Consider the following 27,827-nt stretch of genomic DNA (forward strand, 5'->3'; position numbering starts at 1 on the left):
AAGCGCAACACACACATCTACTACTCTAAACATGAGAGAGGATGCTTCCTCTCCTACAGCCTGTGTGCTGCTAAATATGGAAAGCAACACCAGGCTGATATAAGTTCAGAGACCATTTGCATGACTCAAAGAGGCTCCGGGAGTAGTAAGCTACTTTAGTAACATGTAATCCCCCTTCATCATTGGCTGATTAAGGAGCCTTTCGCTCACCTGGATTAGAGGAATCCTTCGGTATGGGATGGTTGTGCCCGCTGAGGGGAAAGAAAGAGAACAAAAAGGGGGGTTAGATAACACATATTCTCTCTGTGCGTCTCTCTCAGCGAACAGTGCTCCGTGTGTGCTACCTACACTCCACTCTCCCATGCTTGACCTGGATTGGACAAAAGTCCTTGTTGTGTTTCCAGCTTTGGGTTTCCCTAATGGGAAGAGAACAATCATTCTGTGTTTGATTCTAGTAGCCAGCGTTAGATATTTTTCATCAGATTTAAAATATCTTGCCCATGGCTGAAGACGTACATGGAAGCAACATGTGCTGAACCAGGTAGTCAGAGCAGTTTTAATTGCATTATGTCGTTGTGTACATTTGCACATACAGTAAACACTGCTCAAATGACTGTGCTGATGGGTTTAAATTAGCTTGTGGGTTCAAACTGGAGTGTTTTCTCCTTCCTGGATGTGTGTATTGCACCGGGCCTGTCCTGAACATTGTAATTAATTGTACTTGTGCCGGATAATCACAGTTTAAGCTTGGCAGCCGCTGGCCTTTCGAAGCGACATCAGCCCAGACAGTTGGCGCTTTGAAGGTTTACACTCCACCTCCAGGGATGTTTCCTGGTTTGACTTCATGACAGAAGTCATGCCTCTTAGATGTGGCCGTGCTGAACAAAGTCTTTGTTTGTACCTGCCGGTGTGGTCACCAGCTGAGCTGCAGAGCTCAGATGAAGACGTGTGATCACCAGAACAGTTGCTGCTTGACACTGAGCCATTTGAATGTTGGCCAGCAGCTCTCAGACCCTGCGCTTCCTCTGCCTCGTCCTCCCACATCACTCAGCCTCCATCTCGTCTTTAAGTTTCTGTTAGACTAATACTGAATTGGAAAAGTACTGGATAGAGTGTTGCATTAAATATGCGTTAAAAAAGTTATCGTTACAGGTGGAGTTGATATAGACAACATGACTAAAAGGACTGCTGCAGTACTCAGTCAACTCAATTATTTTTATATTTCTCTCTAGTTTCTCCCTCGTCTTTAGCTCCTTCTGCACTCCCAAAATGTAAAAGCTCACTCAGTCTAGTCATCAACAAAGGGATGATATGCAAAGTATTTGTCTGTAAAGTGTGTGGCACTGCTACTATGACAACAAATTTCCCCTTGGGGATAAATAAAGTACATATCTATCTATCTATCTATCTATCTATCTATCTATCTATCCATCGATCCATCGATCCATCGATCCATCTATCTATCTATCTATCTATCTATCTATCTATCTATCTATCTATCTATCTATCTAATGAAGCTGGCAGTGGAAGAAGGAATAGTTCTGGTGGTACACTTGTGCTCTTACAATTGTACACCTGACGGACACCTGTATAAATTTGGTAATACTTCAAATAAGTTGGAAGTTTTGCAAATAACTTATAATTAGTCAAGTCAGTTTGCAAAAAAGTATAAGTTATAAACTCAAAAGAAAACCTGAAAAGAAGATTGTAAATACACAAAAAGTGGATGGAATGAGCTCAGGAAAAATGTAGCTCAGTAGCAAATTAAGGAACAAAATTAGGAGATCAGTCTCTCAGTGAACCTTAGTGGTAAAAAATGTTTGGTTTCTTTGAAAGACGATTTATGATAATAAATTATAGCTTCAGATTTCTTGTTTTGTTCAAATAACTTCCGAGAGCCAAAGTATTTACAGCTAACTGTCACTGACGCAAACAAAAAAGAGAAGCATCCTTGCAATTATGAAGGTGTAATAATTGATGACTAACTTTAAAACTGAATTTTCTGTTGATTGACCAGCCATCAATCATTTGAGCTGCCCAACTGTCTATTTTCCTCATAATAGCATAATAACAGGTTTACAGTAAATCAGTTCTTCTCTCTGCTTCCCCTCGGGCCTCACCGTCTCTCTGTGACACTGGGCATATCTACGGAAACTATTCCTTTGCTAATGTAATCACCTCGAGTTTTCAACATTATCAAATGACTAAAAGCATTCCTCTTTACCTCTCCTCTCTTTTCCTCTCCTCTCCTGTCCTGTCCTCTCCTCTCCTCTCCTCTCCTCTCCTCTCCTCTCCTCTCCTCTCCCCTCCCATCCTCTCTTCTCCTCTCCTCCTCTCCTCTCCTCCTCTCCTCTCCTCTCCTCTCCTCTCCTCTCCTCTCCTCTCCTCTCCTCTCCTCTCCCCTCCCCTCTCCTCCTCTCCTCCTCTCCTCTCCTCTCTACAACTGTAGCTGCTTTTGTCCCTGCTAAAATTTAGCTATAGTCACTGCTTTCATTCACACAAACATTGGCACATATTTTATCAGGCAAAATCCCCCCAGCCCCCTTTTTGTCTGCCCCCCGCCCCTTTTATCTCTCTCTTGTTCTCTTTCACACACACATTTTTCCCACCCCTTCTACTCGCCGGCCCCCCTCGCTCCATCTCTCCTTCCCTCTCTCTCTGTTTGAAACTCTGCTGCCCGCTTGCTCCCACCAACTACAATCCCTTCCTGTCCCCCTCGCCACTTTTTATTCACTCTTTTCATCTACATGTCCCCCTCAATTGCAAAAGCGGCACTGTCGGTGCGCATACACACACACACACACGCACACACACACACGCACACACACACACACACACACACACACATATACACACACACACACACACACACACACACACACACACACACATATACACACACACACACATACACACAGACACACACACACACACACACACACACACATATACACACACACACACACACACACACATACACACAGACATACCGTGCCTCTTCCTTTGTCTGCCTGCCTAATTTTACAGCGGCAGTTTGGTTCCAGGGGATTAATGTGTGTATCCCCATTAAGTAAGGGATGAAAAAAGTGCAGGACCCAAATAGGGTTGCAGTGTTTATGTTGTGTGTTTTATAGATTGTGTCGTAGATGTGAGACTGTGCATGCACTTTTGTTTGTCTTTGTGTGATAGAGAGCGTAGAAAGAATGTAGAAGACTTTTCTGTTTCAAGAAGTTCGAGCAAAAACAAATGTGGCCTTCAGCTGGTTTGGAGGATCAAACAAATCACATATTTTTGTCAGAAAGCAAAGGTGTCACAATGATTTTCACTGCATGGTTCAGAAAGGATGAGGGTGCTGCAGGTGTTCTCCCCGTGCAGGAGCCTCAAAGCAGCCTGGAGGGCAGGCAGGGTGCAACACGTCAGCTGTTTCAGTTCTCATGTTCTTGCAGCGCTGCAGGAAAAATGACAACAGACAGAGATTTTGAGTCGTGTGATGGACGAAGAGCGATGTCACACTTTTAGCTCCGATGTAGGTTTCCTTATCTTCAACTTTGGTTTACCAGATGGACAGTTGCTTGGTCATGTTCCTGGTGTCAGGAAATTACTTTCAACATTCTTTCATTGAAAGGGGACACGCGGTTTGGGCGCGTGAGATGGTCTGCTTATGATATGTGTGTTTTTATGTCAGCGTATGAAAGATACAAATAGTGTGAGAGGGACAGAGGGAGAAAGGAGTGAAACATGAAGTTTGTTCTAGCCTGCTGGTGTGTGTGTCTGCTATCTGTGTCTGTGTGTGTCTGTGTGTGTGTAAACTCGGCGGGTGAGAGAGACAGTGATGAGGTTGAACGTGTTTGATGTACTGTGATAACTCTGTCCGGTATGTGGCTTTCATGGGAACTCCTTGCCCTGGGGACATGAGCGAATAAGCTCCTGTTTAAAGGGCAACTTCCCTCTCTTTATCGCCTGTTGTTTTTTCCCCCTTTATGTTCCCCACATCCTGTTAGCCTTTACCTTTTTACACTCACTGTCCACTACAGTATGTCCCTACTGGGCTGCTAAAATCAGTATTTGATAGGAGATGAATACAGTTTTGATCCTTTACATTTTAATTAATTAAGTTTAAGGATATTCTGCTTGTTTTATACTGTAATTTTGTATTAAAGCCCTTTGGGTTTCAGCTGTTGGTTTGACCAAAAATATCTACTTATATATATATATATATATATATATATATATATATATATATATATATATATATATATATATATAATGAAAATATTTACAATACACAGGAGAGACAGGTAGAGATTTTGCTAAAGAGTTTCTGTCCAGGTAGCGATCACTTCAATGTGTGTTACTAGACCGTCATGGTCCTAATGACAGCACTGCTTTGTGTAAATATTACACTTTCGGTGTTTTCCACTCTAACAATGCAGTACCTTGATTACTCAAGTATGTCGGTAATTGGTTTAGCCAAAACCACATTCATCTCATACACAATTCTATAAAACACTATAGAACAGTGTACAGTATATAATGTTTCCTATTTAGTAAATCACTTACAGTCTAATGTGACGATTGTGTCACATGGGTCAAATAATTACATAATAAAGTTTTCTTGCAGTATGGTGTTCGCCATTGAGTGTGCTTCAGCATGTGTCAGAGGAACGTTGCTAAACTGGAATTCCTCCTTGGGAGACTCTTCCCAGTTGGTCTAATATCAGCCTATTGTGTTTTTAATTTGATTGACAGTCACTAGCATTGCATGTCAGACCCATTTGCTTGGAGCCTGGAGGGACAACGGGCCTGACGTGAGTGTTAATGGCCGCCTTATAAAAAAGATAAAGGCTTCTGTGAGCCACTTGATGAGCCCCCAGTGGTCACGGTGGGCTTTGCTCATTAAAATTTCAGAAAAAAGTCCAGACTTGTTGCATTGACTTTGACTGAGCCCATCTGGCAGTGAACGGCACATTTCATGCGCCAAATTAGACATGTGTGGTCCTTTTGGAGAGCTTCATACCTCCGAGTGCTGTAATCCAAGCGATGGCAGTGAGTGGCCCTCGAAAGTCTCACATGTTCAGTTGTAAAGTTATATGTGTTGCGTTGTAAACAAATATGCAAAGGGAGTTAATACCATGTCCCAGACTGCATTTTTTACTTTCCATTTACCTCACCAGTACACGCCCAGCACTGACACATTCCTTCCGTTCAGCTTTTGCTGTTAGTAATGATGAGCACGCTCTCTTCCTAAGTTCAACTACTTAAAAATCAAAGGTAAATTTGGGCTTTATTGCATCTGTTACTGATAGACCAACCCTGTCTCTTAGATATTGGCTCCACAGTGACTTCAGTCTTGCAGACGTCTTAATAAAACATCTCTGATGCAGCCACCCAGAGATGATTGGCTGCCAGGAGATATATTACCTAGCGACAGATGGAGAGTGGAGGAGTGAATATATAGATGTCATCAGAAATATGCCTACTAGTGTGAACACGCACACACGCACACACACACACACACACACACACACACACACACACACACACACACACACACACACACACACACAAACAAAAACTTTGATTTAGCAGTCCAGGGATATTGCCATGTCACAGGACACCTGCTGAATTTATTTGCACCTCCTGCTGGCAGAGGAGAACACAGAGGGGCGATTTAAAACTATCACCCTGCCTGAATGGATGACTGGCTGTGCACTGAGTAATACTGCCGGATGATGCCTCTGATTATGATAATCACAATCATAGTTGTGTATATTTATGAGCTCTTTGTTGCAGATGTGTTGAAGTCACTCCAGTACGGCCAGCAATCCCTCTGCATATGAATTATTCACACTCAACCGGCCCATACTTCATCATCCATATTTAATGGTTGGGATCGCATACTTCTAGCTGCAGCTTTCTGTTGAACACAACTTCAGTTGGAAGACGCCTATAAACATGCACTTGATGATTGATGAAGGCATGTGTAACTTTAGCTGAATATTCTTGGGTCAAAGTTTAGCCCATAACAGAGATGAAGATTTTCTTTGGCCGATTGAGCAGATTAAATGATTGCTCTGCTTTTTTACCATGTACGGGTACAAACTGGGAGGCCAGAGTTCACGACTGAGTTTGATTAACATTGCCAAACTAATTAACTCAGCCCACAGACAAGCAGCTGTGGAAAAAGGCCATTTACAGACATCTGTACTTTCTGAGGTTGAACCTTGTATCTGATTAATGGAAACATTCACACCAACTATGGATATCTTCAAATCTACTCACATTAGGATTTCTTTCATGTTTGCAGCATTTTGCTGCCTTGTGAGCTTAATTGTTTTACAGGCAATCCACACTTCATGTTGTCGAGATACATTACTGTACTTACAGTATTAGCAGTGGTAAGCTTTGTAAGAAAGAGCTGTTTAATCAGCCACAACTCTTCTTTAGTTCAGTTTACACATACTTTTACTCAGACTACTCTCACAGTCCTTTGTTTTCAATAGTGCTGTGAGGAATGTCTGTGAGTTTACTTTGATGTCGGTCCATTTTGTCCCTCTATAGCAAAGGAGACCCTTTAACTTTCCTATTTAAATGTATCTCACCAAATAAACACGAACCCACTTACATTCTTATTAAGAAAGGAAAATGGTATAACGTCTTATACAATTTCATAATAATTCCCCTCTCTGACTTAATATTAATGCAATGTTTTGTCTCTGTCTTGCAGGGTTTACTTGAAGATATTCACCCCAACAGTTTGAAGGAAAAACACAGCAGCTTTCCCAACAGCCTTGAAAAAACTCCTGGTTTAGTGTGTGTTTCTTAGAGCTGGGAGACGTGTGGTTTACTTTGATTAGTACTGCACATATGTGGATATTGAGTAAATTCAGGACATGGTGAGGACGAAAGTGAAGATAGAAACTATTCTCTCACAGCTGGGTCTCACCCTCCTGTGCTACAGTAAAGAATCTAATACAAGGAGAAAGGGAGGCAGAGAGCGGAGCTAAGGACGTCCTTCAGTCACCTGCATCGCTGGAAGAACAACCTGACGCGCTAGAAGGAGTGAGTGGGTAACCACTGAAAGAGAGAGAGACGGGGACTGACGGAGCAGCAAAGGTTTGGAGGAGGAGGAGGTCAAGAAGGAGTGGGAAAGTCCATTCCCCATGGCTACTGACCCAGGAGAGCCGACAGGCACCGAGGACTCCTCGGAGAAACCTGATGGACGGAGGGAGGAGGACGCGGAGCAGAAGGGCAGGGTGGACACACAGAGGGCGAGGACAAACAGCACTCCCGCGGACTTCCCCTCCTCCCACACTCAGGAGAGGAAATCAACAGGAGGAGAGGATGGAAGAATCCGAGGAGAAGGAGGAGGACGAGGAGAAGGTAGCCAGGAGGGTGAGGAGCACCCTGTCACGCCCTCCTTGCCAGTCGACACTGGCCAGAAACGACTGAGGAGGGAGAAGCGCTTCTTCCGGAAGAGTGTGGAGATTTGTGAGGAGGACGATGAAGTGGTGACCCCAGAGGCGCCCCATAGTGCCCCTCACCTGGAGCTGCGCTCCTCAGACTCAGTCTTAACCAGCTGTGCCCAGCAGCAAGGGGCTGCTTCATCCTGTGCTGTCATGGGCCATGACCCATCCTGCCCCAGGTCCAGCCAGGAGCCGGGCAAGGACGTACCTTCCTCCGCAAGCAGGAAGGAGAGGGATCGTGAGCAAGAGGAGGAGGCGGAGATGAAGGCTGTGGCCACTTCTCCTGGAGGCCGGTTCCTCAAGTTTGACATTGAACTGGGCAGAGGAGCCTTCAAGACGGTGTATAAAGGCCTGGACACAGAGACCTGGGTGGAGGTGGCTTGGTGTGAACTACAGGTAAGACAAACGTTTTACTTTTCTTCTTCTTTCGTCACACGATGATGCTAAATATTCTGAATGTAGCATTTTATATGCTGCATTAGAAGGCACAAATAGATGGATGATAAAATAAACCCCTAATAACCTGCACACACTTCCGAATATGAACACGATACTGAAAGGTAAATGGAAATACTTGATATTGACAAATAGTATTTCCAATTAGTGTGCTTTAGAGAGCTGTCCATAATCTTTTGAGGTAAATAGTAAGAGATGTGTCCCATGAGCTCTGTGAATCTAATAATCTCAGCACGTTGTCTGCTTGCTATTCACACTGCAAGACTGCAGCTCAGTGGAGGCCGGGGTGAAAAGGAGGAGCATCGCTTGTATTTAAGTGACAGCACACATTGAAAGTGGAGACGTTGCCTTTTCTGGGACTATTATGAATAATAGAATCATGAGCTGTCAGTGCTTCTTCCTGTTGTGATATGATATCTTACTGGAAACAATGCTTTGCATTAGTGTGAATTATATTATTCAGTCATAGCACTTAAATACATATTCATTTTAAGGATTGTATTATTGGTGTAGTGCAGTGCTATATCAGGTAAGGGGCTCCATGGTGTTTCAGAAAAAGCATCTTGAGAGGTCAAGAATTTGTATAATCACCATTGTGAGTTACAAGAAAAATATTTTTGAAGAAGCTGTCAGCATGTATCACAAGTTTTTAATAGGACTGGGCTATGTGGAGAAAAACAAATAGCACAATATTTTGACCACATTCTTCAGTGAAGGCAAAACTATGTTGCTGTTTAGGTTGGTTTGAACATGCTTGGGTAAAGTGAGGGCTACAACAGTACATTTTATAGTCTCTGCTTGTCTATTGTGTAATATAATGAAGTCTGAAATGGAAATAGTCATGTGAAAGGGAAGCTCTGAATGGGACTACAGAGCTAATAGGAGCATTGTATCAGATATACAGCAAATATTACTGTAAGAAACTCTTTGTTATGCATTGACATTGCAGTGGGAGGGAAGTTTTTAAATGTCTAATACCACAGCACTGTCAAAGTCTTTACATGCTGGGGCCAACCGGTTTTATTATGCAGAGAAGTAATGGGAAACATTGTTGGATGATTTAAATCCAACATGTGGTGGGAGACAAACTCGTGGAGGAGAGAAGAAATGCATCCCTCTGACTGTTGGCCCCACAATAGAGAGCAGTGTAACGATAAGCCGTCCGATTTGACTGCAGGCTTTGTGTGAGAAAAGTCGGTCATGTGTTTGGGTTGGAGCTAATTCCAAAACAAGAGCCTGGACTAATCCTTGAGATCAGGCTCTGTTTGTTGGTCTGGCAAACAGAAGGCGTGCCCCAATCACCTTTTCTGGTTTTACTTCCACACCTTGTGAATGAGATTCACACCAGCAGTTCTGCTGCTTGGTGTATCATGTATGTTCATCATGTTCCTACTTGAAAACTAGATGTGTCCCGCTTTTTCAAGAGATCTGCTCAGATGGCAAAGGTAGTCTGTTTCACCTCCATGACACAGAAGCACCTAAAATGAGGTGGTAAAGCATTTTGAAAATGAAAAGACAGTAAGCTCAAGCTGATTTATGCACCAATATTGGATTTGCACAATCCAATTTCTTTTTCCAAAATCACATTGTGTCAAAGCAAATCTCATTAAGAAAACCTTTTTTTCTGGTTATTTGTTCATTTAGAGGACATCACTTGCAATGCATCAGTCAGAAATTACTGTGACAATTCGAAACACTGATGCATATTTTACTGTGTAATTAAATGTAAATCATACACAGACAGGAAGACAGCCGATTACAAACTGAGACTTGGACACAGAGCAACAGCAAGTTGAAGTAGTAGGGTGAGTGTGAGAAAGAAAAGCAGACACAGTAGGTGATGGTCAGAGAGAGAGAGAAGAGAGAGAGAGAGAGAGAGAGAGAGAGAGAGAGAGAGAGAGAGAGAGAGAGAGAGAGAGAGAGAAAGCGAGAGAGAGATGACAGGCCATGTCGAGGATTGGCTTTCCTCCCAGAGAGCAGTTGTGTAGCTAACAGTGAGCTACCACATGCAGGGAGACACATGCAAACATACACGTACACATTCACACAGCGTCCTAGTAACCAGCCTATGGATTGGTCCAGTGTCACATTCACGGCAATGTTCGAGACACTCAGGTCACATGATCCGTCCTGTTTAGCCGACCTTACCAAAGCTTATACAAAGTTTCAATGGGAGGTGGAATTTAGTGAGACAATAGTGATTAGAATAGTAATGGTTAGGTATGATTGGTGAGCCATGTTAATAATGAATAATGATAATAATTGATGTAACAATTGTTGTCTATAGTTGTGTCTAAATGTGTTAATTGCGATGAAAGTTAATTCATTTGGTTTGAAGCTTTTGGCTCAGTTCCTCAGACTTTACTGTTGAAATTTACATTGAATTCCACACCTAAAAGGACAGAGCTGTATATCTCCCTTGTTATTGTGTTTGTTATATCATTTGCTGTCCGTGCCCTAGGTGGATGTGTTTGTGTTTGTCTTGTACAAGTTTTACTTTTCTGTGTGCAAGCTGTTGCTCTCTGTCCGTCTGTGTCAACATATGCCACTGTATGTGTCTGCTGGTCACCCTCTTTCTCTCTCTTCCTCTCTCGCACTCCATCTATCTATTTTTTTCTGAGTGAGCGAGCATGCAGAGTGATCCAGGGAGTTAATTACAGTGGGTGCTCATAAGGCTGGAACAAAAACCCTGCACAGACAGCATAACTCGGGCGGCAGACACCAGACTGGTTCAACCCAGTCATCCCAGACTGGTCCAGTTCAGCTCAGCTACACTCACAGAGCTGCAAACACCAGAGCAGCATTCACATCGCCAATGCTGAAGGTTGCCATGACAATGATGATTACCGCCTCTAATATTTGATTTAACATGTTGATGGCAAAGATATAGCGCGAAAACCCAGATGCAGGCGTTAGCGATATACATACAGTGTCCACTGAGCTTATTGGGCCTTTTGGATTTACGTCTGCAGATAAATGCCATCTGAGGTGGAGGTTGCCTGCTACAATCACTGTGCAATGTTTATTTTATTTAGGCCATGAGAGCCCTTTGATATGGTTCAGAGTTCAGCATGCAGACCCTGTGAAACAGTGTAGACCTCTTATTCCTCTATGTACAGTTGATTCCACAAGTTTGGCAGTTGACGTCTTTATATTTGAGCCGTTCAAAAGGTTGAGACATCATCTGTGGCTGCTTAGGTTATGTTATAATTGATAGCTGTAATCCTATCCCTTGAAATGAAGAGTTAATGCATACTCTGGTTAAAGTATTTGAAAGAACAATATCATTTGCAGAAAGACTTAATAATGACATTATTCTTTGCTTAGTGTAACACATAGCAGCAGAATACAACAAGGGTTTGGCTCTGTAAAGCAAAAACAGACTATTGATGGGTGACTAAAATTAGGAATCAGATGGACTACAGCTGAACTAAGTAGACCCGGATGGAATCAATCCAACCATACTGACCAGACGCATGGCTCAACTGGGGCACCAACGGTTGGCAAGTGTCCCTCGGGCTTTATTCCCATTACCTAACTGACAATGGAGATTAAATGACTATCGAATGTTAGAGACATTACCACATACCACAGGCATTAACTGTATAAGCTAATCAAACAATCAATACCTCTGAAGAACACATGCTCAAATTATTATGATGTCATCATTATCTTAGGCATTTGACAAAAAAGGGAATGCCACAGATTTTAAGATAAATTAGTACGGTTTCCTTTATTAAACCTTCTCCCAACTCTATATGCGAAGCAGAATTGAGTACATATAGAGATATGAAGACCTCCTGTTTACAAGTGGACACTGAAAAAGAAATGGCCAGTGCAGTTTATTTGTTAAAGGCATCTATGAAGGTTAGTGAACTTGGCCTATTGGCCTCAGGTTCTAATCTGGCGTGTGGGCCAGCCCTTTCCAACAATCTATTTTGTTAGTCTGAGCTGTTGTAGCTTACAGTAATCTAATCCTAGCAACCCGCCACCTTGGACTTTCAAACACTGACATGCTTATTCCCCCATGCAGAGCCATACACACTACATACATGCTTATGAATGTACAAATATTCACCTGCAGCAAAACTAATGTTCATCTATGCCGTGATAGTGCCCAAAAGCAGCACTTATTTATCAAAACAAGAATGTAACCAGGGAAGCCACTTCATCATCAGTCTGTATGATATCTGATATTCCTGCAGTGTTTGCCAAAATAGTTGTTTTGGCATTCATTATCCTAGCCTTTCGCCATCTACCAAATGTGCCTTGTAAGCATACCCTGTCCATTTATGAGGCTACTTACCTTGCAGCTTGACCTTCTGCTTTACCAGATGTCTGAGCCAAAAACATCTTATAGTGCACACCCAGGTCTTACTCTGCTTACCAAGTTATAGTACTTAAGCCCCTGCCACGGAGGCGCCTTGTGACAATATTACATGACCAGACTGACTATACAGGTATGTACAACATATCAGGAACACTCAAAATAGCATGTTACCCCGCAGTAAATACTACATTTGTGAATCTTCTCATGTTCTATATCTGTTGACACTGTATTAAAGGGTGTTCCTGTATTGTATAGGTTTGGTAAAGCAATCCAAATAGCTTGCTAATTCTGGCCAAAATAAAACTACAGCAAAAAAACTGCCTCTATCTCAACAAAAATTGCATCACATTTTCTGTTCAGAATCGGAAAAACTTCCCATCACAAGGCAATGGAAATGTATATTTTATGTGGCTCACATGGTATACAGAGAGTGAGAATATAAACATTAGTTAAAAACAGTGTGGCTGAACAGGAAGTTTAAATGTGTGCGTATGCCCCTGACGGCTTGTTGATTTTAATGGCAGCTCCTGCTGTGCTGTGCTATACACAGTCAAACCAAGTGTTTGTTTATCTTGTTTACAGTGTTAGGTATTCATTGGGATAACAGCTCCAAGATCTCCATGATACAGACAATCAAACATTAATTACAAATAATTACTGATTAGGGTTTCTCATTGTGGTGATTACTATGTGCTTAAAGCTAGACTGTTAATTTCTTAAGGTTGCAGAAATGGGGAACAATCCGGCTGATTGAGAGGAAAAAAGGGTTGACCAGTCACTAAAGAGCTGTGTCATGGACTCCTGAGCTGCCCTTTCTCTGCCTCACTTTCTGTTTTTCCTGCTTCCCTCTTTACTTTTATCTGTTGGTAGGAAGCTGTTTTGTCTATTTTTCTCCTGAGTTGGCCATGTGCCGTTTCTTTGTCATATCTGTTCTTTGTGTGTTGCTCTTGTACCAATGTTGGACTAATGTATTTTAGTACTCATTTCCACCTCATTATCATAATTTACAGGAGTCTATTGAGTAGTATTCCCTTAAATGCATCACATAGATTAGTGTGAATCAGGCCTCCTCACAGCAGTAATTGTATTTAGTCGTGCTTAGCACACTTGGCAGTGGAAAGAGGACTGTGGCTTATTAATGACACACTCAAAAGGCACATTGCATTTTTTCTATAGAAGTTTTTATTGTTTGCGTGCTTCTCTTTGTGTAAATGTGTGTGTGTGTGTGTGTGTGTGTGTGTTTGGGTGGATAGCTATGCGAATTGGAAGAAGGTTTGTAAGTCTGTCTAGACAAAATCTCCCCAACTGAACTGTTTGTGACCTTTGTTGACATTTAAGCTGTCTGATGCAACACTCAGTGAGAGACATGATAGATGCTGAGGAGGCAGCAGGCAGGGACACACAGGCAAACACTGAGCAAGACAGTGAGTCAGCGCGATGCTCTGAAGAGTGAAACTGTGGACAGAGGCACCCAAACAAAAAATAGAGCACTTGTAGATATGGCTTGAGGGGTTGTAGAGACAGACAGCATTGGAACCTAAGCATGGTTAGATAAACCTGCACACAGTCAGGTAAACACACATAATTGCTTAAGCATGCATGCACATAGTAACATGAGGTAGTTGACGTTAAAGGAATGAGCGCATGAGGACAGACCTCGGCTGGCTAACTTACTCTTAGCCATAACAGTGCAACGAGGAACAGCCTTTTTGTTGATACCACTTCCTTGTTGAGAGGTGTTGAGCAATTGGCTCCACGAGTACTTCCAGAAAAGGAGACTGAACCAGTATATCCACCAGTATACACACAGAGAGGAAAACCTGTCTGAAAAGATGAAACGCAGACACAAGAGGAAAGAGAACCAGAGGCCCAAAATGAGCACACATTGGAAAAGAAATAAACCCTTATGTTAAATATAGAAAAAGGTAGGGACAGAGAGACTGCGTTCTATGAAAATCTGTTGTTTAAATGTTTACATCTAAACATTTGCAGTACAGCGTGTCCCTTTCAGGAAATTTGTGAAGAAAAAAAAATCTCTACATCGATGGAATCGATCAGTGAAGAGCCAGTGTTAGGATGACTTCTATTTATAGTTTTGTCTGTTTTGTGTCGTGACAATGTCTGCCACCCGACTCCCATACAGATATTGAGTCAGACACACTGTTTAGTTTTTTCTTTTTTTTCTTACAGTCTTTTGCTATTACATACATGATTAAAGGTTGTCTGTTGGTAAATACAAAAACATGACAATTAACATTTGACGTGTTCTATTTATACTTTTCAATATCATCAAAAAATGCTCTCACACAGCAGGTCACAAGGTCAACAAAGGTCAAACACTTAAAATGCTTTGTTATTCGTACACATGGAAATAGTTGACAACAACAACAGTTGCTTGTGGCAGGTCTAAAAATACACATGACTTTGGGCCAGTTACCATTTCATCCACAGTAAAATGCTTTATTAATTTATTTTTTATTAATTGTTAGGATTGATTCTTCAATATTACTTATTTTTATCACCAATGCATCACTTGCAAATTCAAAAAGACGACTTCCTATTGATATTTTATTTGTAATTAAAACAAATTGGTGTGTTTTGTCTGAATACAGCTGATGTTATTGATGAGTGCACCAATGGCTTAAGAAACTAGAAGAACACATAATAATACACAAGCAATAATTATTGTTTTAACTGAAGAACCGAACACCTTCTCTGCATAGCATGCAAGAGTCTACCATCTTATAAATAACCTATGCACCAGTGTTTGACAGCGGGATGAATCAATAGATGTGTCTGTTCCTGTGGGATGCTGCCTGTGCCAGTGAATTGGATTTCTGCAGCGTCCACTCTGGCCGCCATACTGGGGATGTGTGGCAGATGCAGTAGAAATGTGTTTTATAAAGCCAAGGGTTGGGTGTTGTCTCGCCACTGCTGCAACTCTGTATTGCTCACACCATCTAGTGGCAGTAACAGTGTTTGCAGTTGACAGAGTATAGGAATCAAAAGCTCTAAAGTTCTGGCGGAGCAAATGTTCACAGTCATGCCATATAACATGTTGTGTACCTCTCCCTTCAGGACCGCAAGCTGACCAAGGCAGAGCAGCAACGCTTTAAGGAGGAGGCAGAGATGCTGAAGGGGCTCCAGCATCCCAACATTGTCCGCTTCTATGATTCCTGGGAGTCTGTGCTCCGCGGCAAGAAGTGCATCGTACTGGTCACTGAACTTATGACTTCAGGAACACTCAAAACGTTAGCCCAACTTCCTCATTTCTAGTTTTCTTCATTCTCTCACTATGTTTGTTATTTAGTCAGGTCATGACTACACCCATTAGAGTAAATGTCACCCCATAGGCAGCTGCTCTGTACTGCAAATTATTAAAAATGAATGACACACTTAGAATTGTTACTAAAACAAAGTTGATATACAGAATACATAATCATTTACATGTTGATGAAAGGCATAGACCATGTAAAGTAGTTTCTCTCACTTATTTCATCTGTAGCGGTATTAATTGTAGCTTCAGTGCGAAACAATAGCTATAAACCTGCTTTCATTGTAAGGAAGTATCAACACATGGTGTTGACAGTTGCTTACTATGAACACATGGTGTTGATATTTGAAGTGCTTCTCAATCCTCTCTCCCAAAAACAACAAAAAGATAATCAACTTCAAAGCTTCTGCAAATGAACTGGTGGTAGAATTTCTTTCGATTGTAGATTTTCTTTCAATGGTAGATTTTCTTGCAAGTGATACTGTACATACGTTACACTGTCCTGTTGTCTTAGGATTGGAATTTAAAAGTATGTATGATGTGTTTTGTCTCTCATGGGGCTCTAGTTCAGTTTTTTTTGTTTCCACGACTAAATCCTGCTCTATCTCTCTACACAGTTACTTAAAGCGCTTTAAAGTAATGAAACCCAAGGTCCTGAGAAGCTGGTGCCGACAAATCCTGAAGGGCCTTCACTTCCTTCACACCAGAACTCCTCCAATAGTCCACCGAGACCTGAAGTGTGACAACATCTTCATAACAGGCCCTACAGGCTCGGTCAAGATAGGTGACCTGGGACTGGCCACTCTTATGAGAACCTCCTTTGCCAAGAGTGTCATTGGTAAGCATCATAAGTAGACCAACTATCTCCAGGCTCCCGACTCAGCAGGGAAAATTAGGGAATTGGATTTTTTTTGTAATTTCTCGGTCTAGCTGTTTAAGCATGGAAAAAGGAAGGGTATATGGAAAAACATTTGCGTTACAAGGCTATTCATCCTACTTAAAAATAAACGGCCCCCAGCGCAGCCAAATTGTATGCCACTGTGTAAGAGAGCACGGGCTCGAGCAAGCTTAACGTCATTGAAAAGCAAGGTTAGAAGAATGAAATGCAGCTAAAGACACACTCTGGTTTTTTAAGGGCTGAGATGAATTTCCCAAATGTAAAGCCTGATTGGCGAAGGATTCCAAACAACTTTGTGTGAAATCGTCCAAAAACTCCAACATGGAGGAGGCGGCAATTGTAAGCCATATGCAAGGGCAAAAGCACTGTAGTCATAGCTCTGAAGTATGGCATTTTGAAATGGAAAATGTTTAGGAACCCTGTGAACCTCTGAGAGAAATGCCAAGCATATAGAAGCTGCATCAGCAAACTGAGTCAGGGCCTTCATACTTTTCTCTGCCTTCAGCACTGTTCAGATATTTACAGAGGTGATTAGCTGTCTAAAGGTATAGATTATTATTGACACGGCCACTTTAATATCCTTCTAAGTTGCACTTAATGCAAACAGAAACCACTGATGAGATGTTGCCTCTGTAAACCAACTTAAGCAATGCACCGTGAGTACCATTTAGCTCAATAAAGTTTAACTGCGGAAGTAAGAGCAATCACCAGGAAGATTGATATGAATTCCTCTGTTGACTTTGGGGCATTAGTGCTGTGCGGACATTGGGATGTCACAGTGACTACAGATTGTATCAGTGCCAGCGGTGGAATAGTATTCAGCTGCTTCTGCTAACTGACTGCAAACCATAATCTGGTTTTAACAGGAACGCCAGAGTTCATGGCTCCAGAGATGTATGAGGAGCACTATGATGAGTCTGTGGATGTCTACGCCTTCGGGATGTGCATGCTGGAGATGGCCACTTCAGAATACCCCTATTCTGAGTGCCAGAATGCTGCTCAGATCTATCGCAAAGTCACAAGTGTGAGTCTCTTTGACTGCAATAATCTCATACAAGCATTTGTGGTGATGATTAAACTTATTCTTTAATAATTTATTGACGTGCGATCCAAACTCAATGTCTTCAACGATTAGATACAATATCCCAGAACCTAGATCCATCATTTACTATAAAATTATTTCCCTCCTTTTTTTCGCAGGGTATAAAGCCAGCCAGTTTTGATAAAGTGAATGATCCGGAAATCAAAGAGATCATAGAATGCTGCATTCGTCAGAACAAGAGTCAGAGGCAAGCCGGTTTTACTTTAATTACATAACATCGTCTCATGCTGAATTCCTGATCGGGATCATAAAACATGCTGATGCCTGTTTCATCATCCCTGCTCCTTTTCTTGTCTCTCCTTTGACAGACTTTCCATCCGAGACCTCCTGAACCATGCATTCTTTGGGGAGGACACAGGGGTCCGGGTGGAGTTGGCAGAGGAGGACACAGGCACCCAGGACTGTCTGGCTCTTCGGATTTGGGTTGAAGACCCCAAGAAGCTAAAGGGGAAGCACAAAGACAATGAGGCCATCGAGTTCAGCTACGACCTGGAGAATGATAGCGCTGAGGAAGTAGCTCTAGAGATGGTAAGACACATGGGCCATTTATGCCATAGTAGTATAACACGGGGTTCGTGTGAGGGTCCAGTGTGTGATAAAGTGGACTGGTGAAAGGCTTTGCTGCTTAAAAGCTTGCAGGACGGTAATGAGGGAAATCCCTAACTTATTAGCCATTTCAAGGTACCTCCTGTTGACCTAGATTTCCTCAGCCTTCCTATAGTTATTAATAACTCTCTCTCTCTCTCTTTTCTCTCTCTCTCTCTCTCTCTCTCTCTCTCTCTCTCTCTCTCTCTCTCTCTCTCTCTCTCTCTCTCTCTCTCTCTCAGGTGAAGTCAGGATTCTTCCATGAGAGTGATGCCAAAGTCGTGGGAAAATCCATCCGGGACCGTGTAAATCTCATCAAAAAGTCACGGGAGCGTCGACAGCAGCAGCTCTTCCAGCAGCAAGGCTTTGAAGAAAAAAGAGAAGCTGCTCTCACCTCCTCAACCTTTTCTCATCCATCCTGCCCATCCTCACTGGGGCCATTGGCAGCTGGACAGACTGGAGGAGAAGGAGGGCGGGAGTTTCTGCCTGAAGTGGACCAGCATGTCAGGCAGCAACATATTTTCAGTGGGACAAACCCTAGTTTGCCAGGTAGAGTATGCGCCTTCATTATATAGTTCATACAACTCTATTTTGTAAGAGACATACGCTATGAGTTTCTACGTTTTTACATTCCTTCTGTTTTAAAATAGTTTTTCACTCACAAGGTGAGAGCATTGAGCCTGCCAGCTGTGAATCTTATGCAAGTGGACAGAGCCAGTTGTATTCTCAACAAGGGGAATCATACACCCACTTCCAGAACACTCTCCCCCCTACAGCATCTGTACGTATATACTTTGTTTTCTTCCCGTTCACAAATCACACCAAACTAATAAATTGATCACTGTTTTTCATAAACCACATTGTTTATTAACAATTTTCTTGCTCTTCAGAGTACTGGCGCATTAACTCATCCTCAAATGTTCCCAATTGGAGAGAGTGGAAGTGTACCAAATGTGCCTATTGGTCAGAGCGTTAGTATGTCCAGCATGTCCGTAGGCCAAAGTGGAGGAGGCCCTGTTGGTCAGACATATCTTCAGCCCAGTACCATGGTTCCTCAGGTCTCACCAAGTGTCCCTCAACAATACTTTCAGGTGAAAATGGTGATAAAACTAATTAGTATTCAAATTAAATCCATATATGTACACTGCAGTTACAACATTTATTATTATTCTGAAAGTAAGTAAAGCTGTAGTTCCACTACTTTATCACATTTTGGAATCTTTACTTTTTAATAACTATTTACCTAACCACAAATCATCCTCTTAATGCTCTGAAATTGACCATTTGACAGTGTGTTGTACAGGGTTTCCCCCAGGAGATTGGTTGGTTGGTAATATGTCATTGTCAAATTACCTCTCAACTAAAGATACTTGTATAGACTTGAAATAGTGCCTCTGCTGTTTTTACCTGAGAGTTCATGTTTTACATTATTATATTGTATTTACAAGCTGTGCCATCTGTATTTCAGTTGAGGCAGCATACCTGCGCTATAAAACACTGTGGGAAACCCTGTTGTATAGCATTAATTGTGTTGATAATTTATCCTCCTTGCCAAAGCTAATACTTACCTAATTTTTTCACCACTTTCTTTTCCCTCTTCTTTCAAAAACAATCATCATTCTGTCATTATCATTGAGTAGTCACAAACATTCCCATCAGATTCATTTCAAACTGCCAGCCCCCATGGGTCATTGGCCCCCTCGCAGTCATACATACCTCCTGTTTCCCCACAAGCACCCATTAATGTTCTCACTACATCCATATCAGTCAATGATCGCGCTGGACCAGGGGGGACCAATGTGCCCCTCGCTCAGCAGACCCAACCCCCTGCCACTCCCATGCAGCTTACTGACATCATTCCCCAGGCAGCACCCCAGCAAACACAGTCTGTCATAATCCCTCAACAGACTATTGTCCAACAACAACAGATAGGGATGGATCCCCAGACCACCACCTTTCAGCAGCAGCCGCAACAGCAAATGGAGGCCCAGGTCACTCTGCTTGAACAACAAGTTAATGCGACTCAGCCACCGACGGAACATCATCCACAGAGCCTTTCATCGATAGCGGTCCCGAAACATCAACATGAACCTCAGCAGCAGATCTATGTCCAGCAGCCTGTTCCACCTCTTCACACACTTCCTCAGAAGCAAGTATTACCTACCCACACAGGAATGGAGCAGCGAGGGATGTCATTGCCACAGCAGGGGGAGCAGCCTCAGATTTACATGCAACAACCAACAGGAGATCCTCGTGAACAGACCATGCTACAACCACAGCAGCTTCAGCAAACTCTGTTACAACAGCAACAAGCTTTACTGCTCGAGCAACATCAGACGTTCGTCCAGCAACAGCTTGATCAGCAGCAGCACAAAGCCCTGCTTCAACAGCAGCAACAACAACAGGCCCAACTACAACAACAACAACAACTGGAGCAACAGCAAGTATTTATACACAAGCAATTGTTGGATCAACAACAGCAGCAAGTTCTTATTCAACAGCAACCAGAGAAGCAGCAGCAACAGCAAGGTCTTGTACAACAGCAACCACAACAAGCACTTTTACAACATCAGTTAGAGCAGCAACAACTGCAGCCTCCTTCACAGCCAAATCAGCAGAATCAGTTTTATCAACAAATTGGACAACACCAAAGTGGAATACAAAAAGAACCAGAGAAGCAACAACAAAGTGGACAACAGCAGCAACACATTGTATTACAGCAGCAACCCCAGCAGACTCAACAGCAAGTGGAACAATTGCATCAGCAAGCCTTACTCCGACAAATGGAACAACAACAGCAGCAAGCACTAATACAACAGCATCTGCAACAGCAAGCTTTTTTACAACAGCATCAGCTACAACAGAAAGCTCAGCTACAGCAACAGCAACATGAGCAACAACAAGTGCAACTCAAACAGCAGATAGAGCAGCAGCAGCAAGCCCTGTTGCAACAACAGTTTGAGCAACAGTGTCAGCAACAAGTCCTGTTACAACAACAGCAAGCAGAGAGATTACATCAACAGGCTTTGATACAGCATCAGATTCAAGAGCAGCAGCAACAAGCAGTTGTTATTCAACTACAGCAAACTGAGAAGCAAGAGGCTGTCCCTATTCCACAAAGCAACAGTAAGCAGCAGATTCAGCAGCAACCAACTGATGTGCAGCACACGTCCATCCCAAAACTAAACGCCACTCAGTTCACCCCTCATACCACTCTCACACAGCAGCAAGTGATGGAGCAACAGCAGCAAGCAGCATTGATCCAGCAGAAGCAAGCATTTGTTGCCCAGACGCAGCATCAAACCTCTGCAATGGAACCTCATGTGTCAGCCGCCACTGAGGTAATCCAGCACCAAACTCAAATATTATCACAGTCCCAGATCCCCATGGCCATTCAGACTATGCACGTCCCTGTTCAGACGCCTGCTGTTGTCCCAGCTCAAGCCGTTACCCAGCAAGGACCAAGTGAGGCTCATCCCCAGAACCAGTCCCCAGTCCAATTTATATCCCAGTCCACAGTCCAAGCAGCTCAGGCTTTAATTGAGGCTCAAGTATCTCCTCCTGTGGCAGTGATCCAGCAACAGACTAACATCATTCAGACCCAGCAAATTCCTCAACAGACTAATTACTCAGGACCTGACGTACTCACACAGAACCAGGTAACTGCTCAGCCATTAATCCGGACTCAGCCACCACATGGTCAGGGCCCAACTGTGGACATTCAGATGATGGGTCAGCAAAACCAAGCTATAGTTCAGCCTCCAGCTGCAATTACATCAATTCCCAGTCAAATTCAACATGAGACTCTTCAGCAAAATACTCAAATACCTGGACTGATGCAGACCCAGCTACAGCAACAAACTCAAGGCCAGTCACCTAGCCATATCCATACTCAGGCTAGTGCTGGCCTTCTGACCCCTCAGTATGTCGCTCAGCCTACCCACCAAGTCACGCCATCTGGACAACCGGATGCAACTCAAATTACACATCAGCAGCAACAAGAGCCAGTTCAGCAGTTCCAGCAGATGATTCTGCCTCCTGGCTCAGCTGGAAATGTTAGAACAACAACCGATTGTCTCAATTCTGTACTTGACCCTGCAAACTTTGTTGCCATTGCTCATCCTGTGCAGCAGGCGGGACAAGCCTATGTCCAAAGCCAAGCACCACTACATCCAGTTGTTCAGGTCCAGCAGCACACCCCAGGAGGCTCTGTTGACCCTTCAGTCATTCAGTCCATTTCCCAGGCCCCTGTGCCTCAGTCTACTTTGCATTACCAGCAAGAGCTACAGAAGCTTTCTCAAACGCAGCAACCATTAGCTCCACCTCCTGCACAGACTCAGTTACAAGCACAGCCAATCCAAACTCCTCCCATCCAGCAACCCCTTCCTATGAAGCAGGATTTTATTGCCCTTGAGGAGGGTCAGCTGCAGTTTCCACCTGCTTCTCATCTGATGACCCATCCTTCTGCACATACAGAGGCAGGTGTCCCTCCATCTCTGCAGCACCAAGCCAAGCAGATGCTGCCAGCTCACACCCACTCACAAACCAGCATTCAGGGCCAAACAAACTCCCAAATGCAGACACATGTTCAGATACAGGCTCATTCTCACACTGAGACACCTATTGCTGAACAGCCTGTGCTACCCCATGCTGTCTTTCCTGCACAACAAATGCCCCTCAGCCCGTCTCATACCTCATGTCCCCCGACATCACTACCATTCCTCCCATTCCTACCATCCCACCATCCCGCTGCTTCTCCAGTGCCAGAACTGCCTACATCTCCGCCAGCGGCCCAGGTAACTTTACCAGGGCAGGCCAACTTTATACCCACCTCCCATCATCCTGTAACTGCTCTACAATTGCTTGACCCTAATGCTCCCAAACTGCCCCAAGCCTCGCTGCAAGACTGTGACCTTTCCCTGCTGGGCATTGCTCAGGTACAGGAAGAATGTGTGCTGTATAATTAAAAATGGATTTAATTTTGTTGACATTCTGGCAGAATGATTAAGAGTACTGCTATCTAATTATATGAAACGGCTTTAACTTGATCTTTTCAATTTAAACTAACAACGGTTAAATGTGAATACATCAATATATTGATAGAATAGTACATTTGTTTTTGATATCCATTATTACAGTAGAGCTTTACTTGTATCTGATGTTGCTAATGTTTTTTGTGTCTTTTGTTCTTTATACCTGCGGTCTTTGTGTCTGTTTCATGTTACTCTTCAGGATGGTCCGTGCCTGTCAAGTACAGAACGTCATTCTTCATTAGGGTATGTCTGATATTGTTACTGTCTGATGTTTTCTTGATTATTTTTGTTGCATGTCCAATCACTCAGTATGTTCATTCATCATGATAAACACTTTATAAGTACTGATGAGGGGAGATTATGAAAGCTTTCATTCGAAAGAAGCTTAAATAGGCAAAACACATGTAGATTTGCAAAGTGTAATTGGACTTCTAGAAGTGTAAACACATGTCAGAACATTTTCGTATTCCTAGCCTAAACCTCTCTTATTTTTTGTTCTCACAAAACTCTTAATTGATGAATAGCACATGTTAATGAGACACATTTGTAACATCTTATCATTTGCCTAATCTACACCCTAAAAATTGCCATTACAGGCTGCCTGTGTTATTCACTAAAATATAAAATAACACAATAGTACGTGGTTTTGCAGTGTCAGTAGTTAAAGGACCAAAACCTATAAGAACATATTAATAGTACAGCTAACAACAACATTTTATCAGAGCAGGGCAGCACTGTGACATACATAAAGCGGGTAAGGTGCCATACTGAAATATAGTAATAGAAAACTGAAAACAATTAAATTCTCAGTAAATTGGCAAGCCAGGATGATGATGTCAAACAGAATATAATGTTGCATTATGTCTGCGTATGTGACCTGTAATTTATATCATGATGTGTAACCACAACACTACTACTTTATCACCCACAGGTCTGTTCCAGCTAATGGGGAAGAAACATTTCAGCTCTTAGCCAATGGGAAGTTTGAGAAATTAAAGACTCAAAGGAGAGCTTCCGGTCAGAGGCCTGATAAAATTTCACATCAGTTTCAACTGAGCATCCACCAGGTAAAAAACTGTAACAAATAACACCCTATATTGCTAAATCACGTGTACCCAAAGATTTTGAAAATGACAGCTATAGCATGTACATTTGTGTTGTCCCCTCTAGGTGTCAGGCAGCGGGGACAATATGGTGGAATGCCAGTTGGAAACCCATACCAACAAGATGGTGACATTTAAGTTTGACATTGAAGGGGATGCGCCAGAGGACATAGCAGACTACATGGTAGACTGCACATGTATTATTATTGCTGAATTACTTGTAAAAAGTAGTCCTTCTGTGTATGAATAATTGCTGTTTGGTTTCATTTTCTTTTTAGGTGGAGGAGGACTTTGTCCTTGATGTAGAGAAAGAGACATTTGTTGAAGAGCTTAGAGCCATAGTTAAGAAAGCTCACGAAATTCTTCAAACACATTCACAGGTATATTGATTTCCATATTTCCATCTATCACCTTCTCTCCTCTCCCATTTTTCGATGGATTTGAATCTTTATGTCTTTATTAGACTGGATCAACTGACCAGTCGCATGTGAGCACTCCCACTAGCTCTTCAGGTGAGTTGTGAATATATTGTTTTTTTTGTCACACAAAATGTGTCATTACAGTATGAGAAAATGCTGTATGTTTTGTAACCTAACATGTTATGTTTTGTAACATGTCTTTATGATTTTTAGCGGACTCTGTGCCCCATTCCTCTCCAGTGGGACGCTGGCGCTTTTTTATTAACCAGACCATCCGCCACAGAGACTCTCTCTCCAGTCAGGGAGCTGGCACGCCACCCCCCACTGCAGAAAGCAGGAACCCACAGTCTCCTAAAACAGAGAGAGGTGAGCTCTACCAATGTCATGATTAATGCTGTGGCTTATTAATATGACTGACATGACAGCATAACAGAAACTAACAATGTGTCCCTCTCTGCGGCTGTAGAAAGTGAAGAATCCCAGAGTCTGGAGTCCTTGACGGGCATGGCCTTTCCCCCAAGCCCCACCCTTTCTGCCACCTCCCCTCCAGTCTCAATTGTCTCAGCTCCTGCCTCCATTGTCCCCTCAGCCATCTCTGCCCCAAATCCTCATGCCACTGCCTCTGAAAGCATTTCTGCACCAGCCTCCACTCTAAAGGCCTCGGTCCCTGTCACTGCTGCAGGTGGTCTTGAACTCCCTGTCCTCACCTCAGCTTTAGTTGACCAAATGCAAACTGTTCCCTCATCAATTGTAATACCTGCTGCTGCTGCTGCTAACTTCCCCACCTTGTCCACTGCTCCTAATGTTGTGTTTCACACACCTACCACCATTCTCCCTGATGTCCTCACACCTCCTGGAAGCAGTGGTTGCTCCACTGTAGGTCAAAGTATGGGGGATACAGTGATAACTGCTCCAAGGTCATGTGTGCCTGTAGCAGCCCAGTCATCAGCCTCTTTTCCTCTTGCTGCTGCAGTAACCTCTTCTGCAGTTAGCCAACTTGGCATGGAGCAGCAGCATACTCTCACTCAGATGGACAAACCAGCCTCACAACAATCACAACTACTGCAACCACAACTACAGCCTGCTTTACAGCAACAGGTACCAGTAGTTCAGCAGCAACTGCAGGCAATGCAGCTCATACAACAGGCACAAAAGTTACAGCGGGAAACGCCACAGCAACAACAGCAATCGCAACAAGTGTACCAAGAACAAATTCAGCTGCAGCAGGAACGGGCACTGCAACAGTCTCTCCAGCAGTTACAACATCAGCAACTAATGCAGCAACAAATACCACTTCAACAACAGATAACTGAGTTGCAGGTGTTGCCTTCGACAGGTCATACAGAGTTGTTACAACAGTCTGCGCCTCTTCAGCAGTTTCTGCCACCAATGTCCCTGCAGCAGACCCAACAATCCATTCTTCAACAGCAAACACCACAATATACCCCACAGTTGCTGCAGCAGCCTCAGTCACAACAGATACCGCAGCAGGTTATAGCACCCCAAGCTGCTGTAGTGCCTCAACATCAGGCCCACATTGATCACCAGCAGCAGCCCCAGTTAAACTTGCAACAGACAGTACACTTACAGCAACAGCAAATGGTGCAACAGCAGTTACAGCAGCAACAACATCAGCTGTTTATTGGTGCTGTGGCTTTAACACCAGATCAGAGCCAAATGCTGCCCCTGTCAATTAGTCAACAGTTTATTCAACAACCGGCCCAGCTAAGTGTTAACCCTGTACCGCAACAGCAGATTCAACAACAAACCCAGAACACTGCAGAGCTGGTACAACAGCATACACAGTCACAGAAACAGCTGCAACACTCTGATCAGCAACAAGAGACGGTTAAAGCGGTGGACACCCCCCCGAAACAGCAGCAGTTTCCGCTGCAAAAGCAGTCCTCTTTACAGATATCTGAGTCAGAGATGTCCACGGGAGAGACAAGTTTCACAGACGACACAAGCTACTCTACCCCTTTTCACCCTTCCTCGGACTCCTCGCTGCCCACTCTACATCTGGGCACCACTGAAGCCCCTGTACCCGCACTCTCCCTCACAATGACACCATCCCCTGCTCAGCCTTCCTCTGTGGCCGAGTCAGACAGTGAAGGCCCCCCCAAAATTGAATTTGTAGATAACCGCATAAAGACTCTGGATGAAAAGCTGAGGAACTTGTTATATCAGGAGTATAGTAGCGGGGCAGCCCCAGCCGGGGGAGCTGCCTCTGGCCCTACATCAGCTGCCTCCACATCAGCAGGAGGAGACGAGTCATCTGAGCCACAATCGCTCCACCACTTATCTTTCCCCCTACTTGCCTCTTCCTCAGATACCTCCCCTCACTCATCTTCCTCCTCTTCCTCCCCCATCACCTCTCGCTCCTCTTCTACCTCCCCTGACCCAGAGAGGGATGGCGCAAGAGGAAAAGCTTCCTCAGAAGTGCCCAGCTTTGCAGAGATGGGCCCCGTGGAACAACAGCCATGTCCATTTCTCCTCTCCACCTCTGCCTCGTCCACCCCGCCTACTTCTCTCCTGCCTCCCAATCAGGATGAGTCGCCTGGGACCCAGCGTCCACCTGTACCAGGAGAACCAACCATTCTTGTGAGTGAGAACCATAGAAAACTTTTTCCATTTTTTTAAAGAAATGTTCTCTTTCATTGTACTGAATTTACATTATTTCACAAGTTTATATTCCAGTGTATTGCCGTTATATTTGTTGAGGTTAAGTATTTGTGTCTCTCCGTTTGCAACTCTTAATTGTCTGAACTGTTCTAGGCTGTAGCCCCACACTCTGACACCAGTACCACTGGAGATGCATCATGGCCCCCCAATCAGCACCCGATCCCCCTCCGGCATGGACACCAGAAGCACAATGCAGGAGGTGGATATTTTGGCCTAAACCTGACATGTCCTAGTATCAGAAATCCTGTTAGCAAGAAATCCTGGACTCGCAAATTCAAAAACTGGGCATGCAAACTGCGCCACTCCGCCAGCTTGTTCAAGAAGCCCAGAGTCCAGCAAGGTAGCGTCCTCTTAGAGAGAGAGAGAGAGAGAGAGCGAAAGAGAGAGAATGGGTTGTTGGGGCATGGACTTAAATCTAATATCTAGTACTAGTTTTAACATAGTAAAATAACTTTCTTAACCATCAGGAATTAATATAT

General features: G+C 43.4%; 1 protein-coding gene across 7 annotated transcripts in view; it reads left to right on the top strand.

Moving 5' to 3' along the window:
- wnk3 (WNK lysine deficient protein kinase 3) overlaps positions 1–27,827 on the top strand; it is a 36,126-nt gene that overhangs the window by 1,240 nt on the left and 7,059 nt on the right. For 2 of the 7 annotated variants that reach the window (XM_068597961.1, XM_068597962.1), the window contains exons 2-19: positions 6,728–7,862; positions 15,331–15,503; positions 16,144–16,364; positions 17,291–17,448; positions 17,625–17,713; positions 17,835–18,054; positions 18,354–18,660; positions 18,762–18,892; positions 19,002–19,211; positions 19,752–23,048; positions 23,344–23,387; positions 24,076–24,211; positions 24,315–24,431; positions 24,526–24,627; positions 24,711–24,759; positions 24,880–25,032; positions 25,133–27,267; positions 27,442–27,688. In XM_068597961.1, the coding sequence (XP_068454062.1) occupies positions 7,164–7,862; positions 15,331–15,503; positions 16,144–16,364; positions 17,291–17,448; positions 17,625–17,713; positions 17,835–18,054; positions 18,354–18,660; positions 18,762–18,892; positions 19,002–19,211; positions 19,752–23,048; positions 23,344–23,387; positions 24,076–24,211; positions 24,315–24,431; positions 24,526–24,627; positions 24,711–24,759; positions 24,880–25,032; positions 25,133–27,267; positions 27,442–27,688 (8,488 nt within the window). In that variant the 5' untranslated portion in view covers positions 6,728–7,163. The remainder of the gene's footprint in view (positions 1–6,727; positions 7,863–15,330; positions 15,504–16,143; positions 16,365–17,290; positions 17,449–17,624; positions 17,714–17,834; positions 18,055–18,353; positions 18,661–18,761; positions 18,893–19,001; positions 19,212–19,751; positions 23,049–23,343; positions 23,388–24,075; positions 24,212–24,314; positions 24,432–24,525; positions 24,628–24,710; positions 24,760–24,879; positions 25,033–25,132; positions 27,268–27,441; positions 27,689–27,827) is intronic. The other 5 variants (XM_068597965.1, XM_068597966.1, XM_068597963.1 and 2 more) reach the window with 5 other exon arrangements.

The sequence above is a fragment of the Clinocottus analis genome, unplaced genomic scaffold (genome assembly GCF_023055335.1).
Source record: "Clinocottus analis isolate CAN_PGR_092001 unplaced genomic scaffold, fCliAna1.0.p SCAF_4, whole genome shotgun sequence".
NCBI lineage: Eukaryota > Metazoa > Chordata > Actinopteri > Perciformes > Cottidae > Clinocottus > Clinocottus analis.